The 10,383-nt window shown below is 40.3% G+C and overlaps 1 gene segment (V, D, J or C); it reads right to left on the bottom strand.

Moving 5' to 3' along the window:
• Positions 1–9,386: 9,386 nt before the first annotated feature.
• LOC120853700 lies at positions 9,387–10,035 on the bottom strand. The segment is given in 2 exon segments: positions 9,387–9,772; positions 9,987–10,035. Coding segments are annotated over 2 exon segments (435 nt in total).
• Between the last annotated feature and the right edge of the window lie 348 nt (positions 10,036–10,383).

Raw genomic sequence — 10,383 nt, 5'->3', positions numbered from 1 at the left:
GGCACCTGGTCCCATCACTTCATGGGAAATAGATGGGGAACCAGTGGAAACAGTGTCAGACTTTATTTTCTGGGGCTCTAAAATCACTGCAGATGGTGAGTGCAGCCATGAAATTAAAAGACGCTTACTCCTTGGAAGAAAAGTTACGACCAACCTAGATAGTATATTCAAAAGCAGAGACATTACTTTGCCAACTAAGGTCCATCTAGTCAAGGCTATGGTTTTTTCTGTGCTCATGTATGGATGTGGGAGTTGGACTGTGAAGAAGGCTGAGTGCTGAAGAACTGATGCTTTTGAACTGTGATGTTGGAGAAGACTCTTGAAAGTCCCTTGGACTGCAAGGAGATCCAACCAGTCCATTCTGAAGGGATTTCTTTGGAAGGAATGATGCTAAAGCTGAAACTTGCCGGGGCCAGCGTGAGGAACTCTGCCCATGGCAAAGGTCATGAGGAAGGAGGCTTGGCATACGCAAAGGCGTGATCAAGCATCAGGAAACCCCCTGTTCCCGAGCATCTACCCCAAAACCAGAGTCTGTTTTATGCTCTCCCCCATAACCGTTTCTCTCGGAGAAGGAGTAAACGTGCAGCTCCAAGGCAAAAAAAATTCCTGGGCATGACAAGAGTGTTTCAGCTTACGGACTCCTCTGAAGGTTATCTAGCCTGCCTGTATAGGTTCGTCCAGCCACATGTAATTGTTTACAGCCTCCCAACCTGAGAGGCATGAGATGTTTTAGACTTACTAAATTTTGGGGGGGAGTTAGAAATTATTAGTATAGTGGGTTGGTTAGGAATTATATTGGTGAAAGGTTTTTCATTTGTTGTGTCAATAATTGCTACTAATTCCCTCCTCTGGGTGGGATAAGGATGTCTCAGGTCAAACCTCTCTGCTGACAGACTAGCTTGTGTGACAGGATTATCCATACTCCTGCCACATGATTGTTTACTACCTCTTAACCTTAAACAGCACAGAGTTTTGGAGTATTTTGAGAGTGTTAATTAGCATAGGGCTTTTCTCATTGTTGAGTCAATGATTGCCACCAGGCCTCCATATCCTTAGGCACCTAGGAATATATTAATCAATGTATTTGGAATATAGAAAAGGAAATATAGTAGTTTTTAAGGTTAGCAATACTAGACTTTTTGAGTTAATGGATTTTCTCTTTTCTAATAGGTCACTGTGCTTTGTTATAAATCACTGTGTCCTTGCCATGTAAAAATGTAACTTTATCACTATCTTAAGACCAAATAGATCTTAAGGGGAACATTGGTGAAAGGATTTTCATTTGTTGGGCTGATGTTTGCTGCTAAATCTGCATATTCCCTGCCCTTATAATGAATATAACTAACATATAGTAGAAATAAGTATTGACCTTTAAACATATAGGAGAAATAAGTATTAACCTTTAAGATTAATCATGTTAACTTTGAGTTAAATAAATTCCTTTCTTGATTGGAACTCACTACACCCTCACCCTATAGGAATGTAGCTTTATTTGGAGGGTGGTGCCTGGTTTAAGAAAAAACACCCTTGGAAGAAAGAAAGGATCATAAAGCAGGTCTCACTCATGGCCAGAAGATGATGTAATATCCTTAAGACCTTTTTTTTATACATTTATGTGAAGCACCTGATTTTGATAAAGGTCAGGACTGCTGACCCCCGCGTGACTCTGTATTCATCCCTATGTGTAACAAAAGGTATATAAGCAAACCCAAAAAATAAAGAAATCGGATCAGTTTCCAGAAAGACTGATTCCCCCATGTCGCTTCTTTCTTGCTCCCGTTTCTCTGGCTGAATTCCCATCTGGATTCAGCCTCCTTTTCTCCACTACACTATCTCCTACTACACTATCCGTTTCTAATCTCTCTCTATATCTGTAATTAAATATGTATTTTTCCAAAGACGCCAATGCCGTCCCCCCACCTTTGAATCACCCTGGATCCACCGGGACTGGACCCCGGCAGAAACTCCAGTACTTTGGCCCCCTCATGTGAAGAATTGACTCATTGGCAAAGACTCTGATGCTGGCAGAGATTGGGGGCAGGAGGAGAAGGGGACGACAGAGGATGAGATGGCTGGATGGTATCGCTGACTCGATGGACATGAGTCTGAGTGAACTCTGGGAGTTGGTGATGGACAGGGAGGCCTGGCGTGCTGCGGTTCATGGGGTGGCAAAGAGTCAGACACGACTGAGTGACTGAACTGAACTGAACTGTGCTCCTTCCCTACTCCCTGAGTCACTCAGTTTTGTCCAACTCTTTGCAACCCCATGGACTCTAGTTTGCCAGGCTCCTCTGTTCATGGAATTCTCCAGGTAAGAATACTGGAGTGGGTTGTCATTTCCTTCTCCAGAGGATCTTCCAGACCCAGGATCTAACTCAAGTCTCCCACACTGCAGGCAGAACCGTCTCAGCTACCAGAGAAGCCCCCACTTTGTGCTGCTACCACACAAACTCTAGACTGTGCTCTCAGTGATATCTTATTGTGGTTTTAATTGTATTTCTCCAATGATTTATGATGTTGAATATATTTTTATATGCTTATTTGCTATCTGTATACTTCTTTAGTGAAATAGCTCTTTGCCCATGGTCTAAGTGAAATGTTTGCCTTATATAAATACTGTTTAGCTTTGAGAGTTATTTATATATTCTAGATATTACTTCCTTGTGGAATATATGGTTTCCAAATAATAGTTTTTCACAATTGGTAGCTTGTCTTTTCATGCTCTTACAGTTGCTTTGCAGGGCAAAACATCTTAATTTTGAAGTCTAGTTTGTCATTTTTAGAAAATTTTATAGACTGTTGTTTTGCTGTCAAGTCCAAAAGCTCTTGGCCCACACACATATCAAACTTTTGTCCTGTATTTTTTCCTAAAACTTTTTGTAATTTAACGTTTTACATTTAAGTCTGTGATCCATTTTAAAGAATGTATGTATGAAGTGTGAGACCTGAATCAAGGTTAATTTTTCCTGCCAATGGATTTCAACTTTCTCCAACATTATCTGTTGAAAGGGTTATCCTTCTTCTATCAAATTTATTTGGCACTTTGCCAGGAAAGGTCAGTTGGGTATATTTGTGTGGATCTATTTATGGGCTCTCTGTTCATTTCCACTGAACTGTGTGTTTATCCCTGCACCAGTACCAAATAACCTCGATGACTCTAGCCTGAAATCAGATTGACCGATTGTTCTGACTTATTTCTTCAAGATTTTAAAAAGTATTCCAGAGTCTCTCCCTGTTCATATAAATTTTAGAATAATCTTGCCTGTGTTTGTTTTTTAAAATCCTGATGGATTTTAGCAGGAGTTTTATAACATGTGTGTATAAATCTGGAGAGACGTACCATGTTTACTGCTTTGAAACTTCCAGTTTGCAAACTCATGATGTCTCGTCATCTGTCTTCTTTAATTTCTTTCTTCAGTGTTTTGCAGTTTTCAGCTTAAAATTTCTGTACATGTTTTCTGTACAAAAAAGACCACTTAGGGTCTTTTTTTGAGTCATTGTAAATGGTATTATACTTTTAATTTAGAGGTCCACATGTCCATCGCTAATATATAGAAATACAGTTGATTACATACATTTATCTTATTTCCTACGGTGTTGCTGAACTCAATAGGTCTGAGAGTTTTGGGGGGTATGTTCTTTGAGATTTTCTATATAGATAATCACATTGCCTGGCAGTTTCACTTCTTTTCTGGTCCAAGACTCTCTTTACATATACTTTCTTTATTGCACTGGCTCTGACATCTAGCTCCGTGCTGAAGGAGAGGGATGAGAGTGGATGTGCGTGCCTTGTTCCCAGTCTTAGGGAAACACATACAGTCTTTTGTTAGTGAGCATACTGCTAGCTATGGAGGAACTTCCCAACTATGCCTGTGTTTCTCAAAGTCTTCACCATAGTTGACTGTTGAATTTTGGCAAAAGTTTATTCCACATAGATTAATATAATTTTTCTTTTTTATCCTGTTAATATGATGAATTTCATCAACTGATTTTCAATTTGAAGCAGTTTGCATCCTTGAAAAAAAATCCATTTGTGCTTGGTATATTACTCTTTTTATATAGATGAATTTTACTTGCTAATATTTTTAAGAAACTTCATGTCTATATTCATGAAATATGGTTCTTTGCAGTTCTCTGTTATAATCTTTGTCTGATTTTAATTTCAGAGTAACACTAGCTTCATAAAATGAGTGAGGGATTCTTTTCTTCTTTTTTTTTCCTGGAAGAAATAGTGCATAATTCATACTAATACTTCAAAAGATTGGTAGAATTATCTAGTAACACTGTCTGAGTCCAGGGATTTTTTTAAATTAAAAATTCAATTTCTTCATAGATATCGTGACTTCAGCTTTCTCTGGCCCCTGCCCTGAGGAGAGATGAAGAGGAGCGACCCCTGGAGCCCACAGTGAGGTTTGGGGACAGACAGCAGTTGCTTCCAGAGCACTGTGCCCTGCACAGAAATAGGTTCCTGCATCTGAGAGCTGGGCAGCCGCGAAGTGCAGGGAGCCTTGCTTTCTGGTCTCTCCAAGCCGGCCTGTCAGTCTCTGCTCTGTCTTCACTTCTCCACCCTTAGTTAGTATCATCAAGAGGACAGGACTTCCCCCTGGGCTCTGCTTATACCACTGTAAGTTGGTTAAAATGCTTGAGGAACTGCAGTACGTGGTGAAGTTCTCTCCTTCTTGTAGAAGCAAGAATTGAGGAATTTGACTTATCTGTTGTGCGTTCACTTCTGTTGAAAAAAACAGTGAGAAGTATCAGAGAAGGTCTAATCACATGTCTATTCTTTCAGCCCCAATGGTCTCTCTCATTCTTCTTGTGTATTTTTCTCCTTCTTTCCATGTCTCCCTGCCCAACTCCCTCCGTCTTTCCACTTTTTAGTTCTGAGTTTTTCTCAACATCCTGCTCTCTATCAGAGAATCTCATTCCTACAGTTTCCTGCAGATCATAGTACACCGTGCAGAATTCTCTGGAAGCAATCAGGGAAGCCCCAAACTCACGTGGTATTTGCATCCATAAGATCAACACTGGTGCTATGAGCAGCATTTCCCTCTTCTCCCTCGTCAGGAAGAGTTGCTGAATCTGCCTGCTCCTAAAGGGTTTCCCTTGTACAAGCTTTTCCAGCCCCACACACGTTTCTGTGGTCTACACTGCCTTTTGCAAAGAAAAAAGAAAGGAGTGACTGCCCTTTGAGACAGCCAATCAGACTTACCCCTATTTTACTCACACAGCTTAAAAAGCAGGGCGGGTTTTCGGATGCTGCCCCCCTGTGGCTGGATCTAAAATTGGTGACTGGGCTTCTGCACAATTTGACCCAGCATCACTAAGGGGAGCAAGGAGGCTAGTGTAGGCCCCACAAAGTGTTTGAGTGGGACACCAGGTGATAGTGCTTCAGTTTTCATTCTTGCTGCCTCCACTGTGCTAGAACCTGATTCTCTAAGAGCGAAAATAGAAACATTTAGATAAAGCATTTACCAAGGGGTAACATTCGGGTAAAGATGTAAGGGAAGTTCAGAGATACACCATGTAGGTGTTTTGGGTAATAGCGCCACAGTAGAGAGGGCAAAGGCAAGGGACACAGCTCTTGATATAGAAACATGTTTAGAGTGTTTAAGTAATAATATCTCTTCTTTCTCTGTAGCCACTTATTCTTCCTAGGACACTATTGCATAAGAAACTTGCTAAAGCATTCAGCTGAATATTCATTGGAAGGACTGATTCTGAAGCTGAAGCTCCAGTACTTTGGCCACCTTACGCAAAGAGCCAACTCACTGAAAAAGACTCTGATGCTGGGAAAGATTGAAGGCAGGAGGAGAAGGGGAAAACAGAGGACGAGATGGTTGGATGGCATCACCGACTCAATGGACATGAGTTTGAGCAAACTCCAGGAAACAGTGCAAGACAGTGAAGCCTGGCATTCTGCAGTCCATGGGGTCACAGAGTCGGGCACGACTGAGCGACTGAACATCAACAAAGCACTCAGCACTGTTAACTGGTTAGTGGATGATATCCTCATATACTCATCCTGGGGCAACTGTATCTGTGGTTTGGCATCTTCTTCCCTGGTTCCCTTTAACTTCCAGTTTTAACCAGTAATGTCACCACCATTAAGACATCCGCCCCCCTGGGGTCAAATGCTTCTCCATAGTCCAAGTCTTTCTCTTTAGGAGCCCTCTAAGATGTTACACGCTGCCTGGCAATAAAAATTAGAGATGCTTATTACAGCTGAAGAAGTTAAGCTTAAAATGGAAGCAGATAAAAACAAAAAGAAGAAAAAGTAATACAAACTCTGAACTAAAATTTATTAAGCTATCTCCTTTTGTAAAGGATTTTGAAATACTATAGTTGGCAACATTAGTTGCCTTATCCGTGAGAAGTAATACCCTTGATCACTTTTTTCTGAGTTTGTGCTTTATAACAGTGTTAATATAAACAACTGTTCTTTATAAATTATTGTATTGTCCATATGTTTTTTGAAAAATTTTATACTAGAGAGTAGTATATATGTGTTTATATGCATTGTATCTAATCTATTCCAGGCAGGTTTTACCTAAGCATGATTTTAGAGGTAGTTTTTAAGGTTGTTTAGACTTTAAATATCGGAGAAGGCGATGGTAACCCCACTCCAGTACTCTTGCCTGGAAAATCCCATGGATGGAGGAGCCTGGTAGGCTGCAGTCCATGGGGTCACAAAGGGTCATACACAACTGAGCGATTTCCCTTTCCCTTTTCACTTTCATGCACTGGAGAAGGAAATGGCAACCCACTCCAGTGTTCTTGCCTGGAGAATCCCAGGGACGGTCTATGGGGTCTCACAGAGTCGGACACGACTGAAGTGACTTAGCAGCATCACAGTTAGAAAAGTTATGTCTCATTTCTCACAGATTAAAAACTTGGGAACAATAAAATCATAGTTTTGATATTTAAATTAGATAATGAACCTGAAATGCATCCTACATTGCCTGAAATATAGTAAGCACAATAAATATCAACTTTCTTTTTTCTAATAAAACCTACCTTTCCTTCAATGTCCAGGTCTGTAACCTTCTACTCGTTTTTTCCCCCTCCATATCAGGTCAGCGATGGGAGTTTCTAGAAAGATATTTAATCACTTATTTTCCTGGAGACGCATTACTCTTCTCTATTCTTTTAGGGTTATATCTACTAGCTACACTGAGGCATTGATACTCTCAGGGTGCAGAAAAGACACGAAAGGAACACCCAGAGGAGGTAGGTATTATTTTGATTTCCCTAATGAATAATAAAATCAAGGTCATTTTTGTATGTTTACTGGCTATTGGATATGATATTTCTAAATTGGTCTCCAAGATTTCTCCATTCTGTTTAACTATCTTCTTTTGTTTTTGATTTATAAGCTTTTCATATATCCTGTACTTGAGTTCTTTTTTAGAAATATGCATTGCAAATATGTCTACCAGTCTGGAATTGACTTTCTATTCTCTTGGCAGTTATTTTTTTAATAAAAACTATTTAAAAATACACTTTCATGTTCATAAGAAGCTAGCTTGAAAGTTTTGTTTTCTTTAAGAATTGTAGAACTGCTTTCTTTTGGTGACTGCTATTGCTTCTGATAAGAAAACAGGTATCATTTAAATGATGTTTCCCAGAATACAACATATTACTTTTCCGTGGGTATTGGCAAGATTATTTCCACTTAAATAGACCCTGGGATTCTTCTTCAATGCCTTGCAAACTTCTGCCAAAACCACGATGGCCCACTTGCAGAATTCCTTATTCATCTTTATGGCATTTCACATAACATTGCTCCTGAATAAGGACCTTGTTGTAGAGGAAGTCAGTACAGCAGTGAGTGGAGGTGCTTCCTATAAGCAAATAGGTTATGGAATGGGTAACGGAAGTAGTTATAAATACCAGCGACAGTTATGTGGTCATTTTCAGTAACAAAAAAGTAAAAAGTTATTAATGTTTTTCATTTTGATATGAATATATTTACTCATACATTAATTATTTTTAAATCCCCTGTCTCATTTTCTTGCCTGCAGTAACATACAATGTGCTAACATAAATTAATCTTATATCTCATTGTATCTCAGTTATTAAGATACAGGTTTCAATGCAAGAGTTTGATTCAGCTAGAAGAGGAAAGAACATCACCCAAAAAATGGATAAATGAACTTGGTATAATTTTGCAGAAGGGAGTTAACTTATACTGGTTGAATGAGGAATTATTGTATCATATCAGCAGGAAGAATAGTTTTCCTGTTGACTTTATGACAAAGTTGTGTTGTTAAAAGAGGTACTGATGGATGCCTAGTTAACAAATCAATTAAATAGTTAAGCTATTGCAGTAACTTTGTACTGCCCCAACCTAACTATCTAGAAATCTATTTGGAAGGCGCTTGTCATAAGGTAGCCGTATTTTTATATTCTCTGGTTGGTGCAGGGCTCCAGGCACTGTGGCAACTCACAGATGTTGCTGCTGATCAACTACGTCATCTTACTGATGACACACAGCTCTTCTGCCTCCCATCAGATCTCCAAATCTTCTGTTCATCTTGGGCCAAGCGTGCATGTAGCATAACAGCAAGTGACACTCTTCTCCTCAAGGTCACTTGTTCTTGTGAGACACTAAAGGAGGTCAGAGACAAGCTTTAGTGTGTTATGCAGGTTCCATTATCCTCATGGTTCTAGTATGTCCTTATGAGTCACAGTTCGTCCAAGCTTTTGTCTACACCCAACTTTCCCTCAAATGTTACTCTTGCTGACTAGCAGTGAATTCAGTCTCTACACCAGATACAAAGATAACAGCTTTGTACAGACTCCTCCAGCTCTAGCAATTGCCTGAGTTCTAATCTCAATAACTGATCTCTTCTTCGACACCACTAGTGGTTCTGCTTTTTTGGTTGTAACTTCAGTGACATAAAGTCTAAGAGGAAAGGACTAAGGGAATGGTTTTCATGATGATTCCAGATAACTATAACTAGACCCGTGTTTGCCATGTGAGGGTCTTTAGGTGAAGCTGCCACTTTGATGCATTGTGGGGCAAGTATTCAACTTTAGACAACGCATGTTCCATATGATTGTTTTATGGTATGGGGAGGGAGGTGGGAGGGGGGTTCAGGATGGGGAACACGTGAACACTCGTGGTGGATTCATGTTGATGTGTGGCAGAACCAATACAATGTTGTAAAGTACTTAGCCTCCAATTAAAATAAATAAATTTAAACTAAAAAATAAAGTCAAAAATTCAAGACTGAGAAAGTATTAGTATAAAGTTACTCTGGACACCTGTTTCCAAATGACATGGAAGGAGTTTTGTTTAAAATTAAATCCTCTGATCCAGACCACAGATGAAGCAACGGCAGGACTACCATTTCTTGTCTGAGGTCTGCAGGTGTGCATTTCAGCTAGGGTCCTGCAGCAGGGGGGCTCTCTCTGATTAAGCTCTGGGGTTTTTGTACAGCTTTTCTCATTACTTCAAGCACTGTGAGTTCCCTGACTGCACAAAAGTACGTTGCGGAGTCTTCCAGCTGTAAGGCTGAAATGGTGAGGCTGATGGAGTTCTGTGCTCCCTGAAAGTTTACAGAGAAGCGGCCATTCCTTGCATTCGGGCCAGAAGATTCCTGACGAATAAGGAAAGTCATCTCTCCACTGGGAAGCTGCTTATACCAAAAAAGGTAGTGCGTGTACCCACTCCACCTTACTTCATACCGACAGTTCAGAATGACAGATTGCCCTATTTGACTGGTTATGTATGGCTGGTCTTGAGTAACTTTCTGGGCCACACCAGATCCTATGGAAAAAATCAGAAAACCAAGCTGAAATAGTGAACAAAATAATGTAGGCATTAGACTAATTTGAGACCCAAAGAAAACCCAAATTGAAATCATAATAGATATGCTTTCCTCCGATCCTCCTTTCCTCCCCACGTCCCTGTGAATCACCACGTGCCTGTGTGCATACCTTTCACCCTAAACACGTGCACTCATGTTTGCAAGCATCCTTACCAGAGAAGGTGAAGGCCAGAAGCACCCAGAGCAGACTGGAGAGCGGCATGAGGCATGGAATCCCCTGCACAAATGTGCTCAGTTCTGCCTCAAGCTGAGAGTTCAGTGTCTTTGAGTACCTGGCAGCCCAAATACATAGTACCCAATACCTGCGTGACTCCCCCCAACAGGAAGTGGGAGTTGTCATGCTTGTAGACCACGTGGTCTGTGCACAGATGAGAAAAAGTCTGACTCACCACAGACCTTTATTTTGTCTACTTGTCTTTCTCAGGTCATGAATTACCTGATCACTAATGACCTATGCAGTATCTGAAAGGGACCTGAAAAAAGCAGTTCTCATGAAAGGTTTGAGTTGAGCAGAACTGAAGAATAAACAAGTTGACATACATTGGTAATT

This window comes from Oryx dammah, unplaced genomic scaffold (assembly GCF_014754425.2).
Source record: "Oryx dammah isolate SB20612 unplaced genomic scaffold, SCBI_Odam_1.1 HiC_scaffold_26, whole genome shotgun sequence".
Taxonomy (NCBI): Eukaryota; Metazoa; Chordata; class Mammalia; order Artiodactyla; family Bovidae; genus Oryx; species Oryx dammah.
This window is presented reverse-complemented; position numbering and strand designations above follow the sequence as displayed.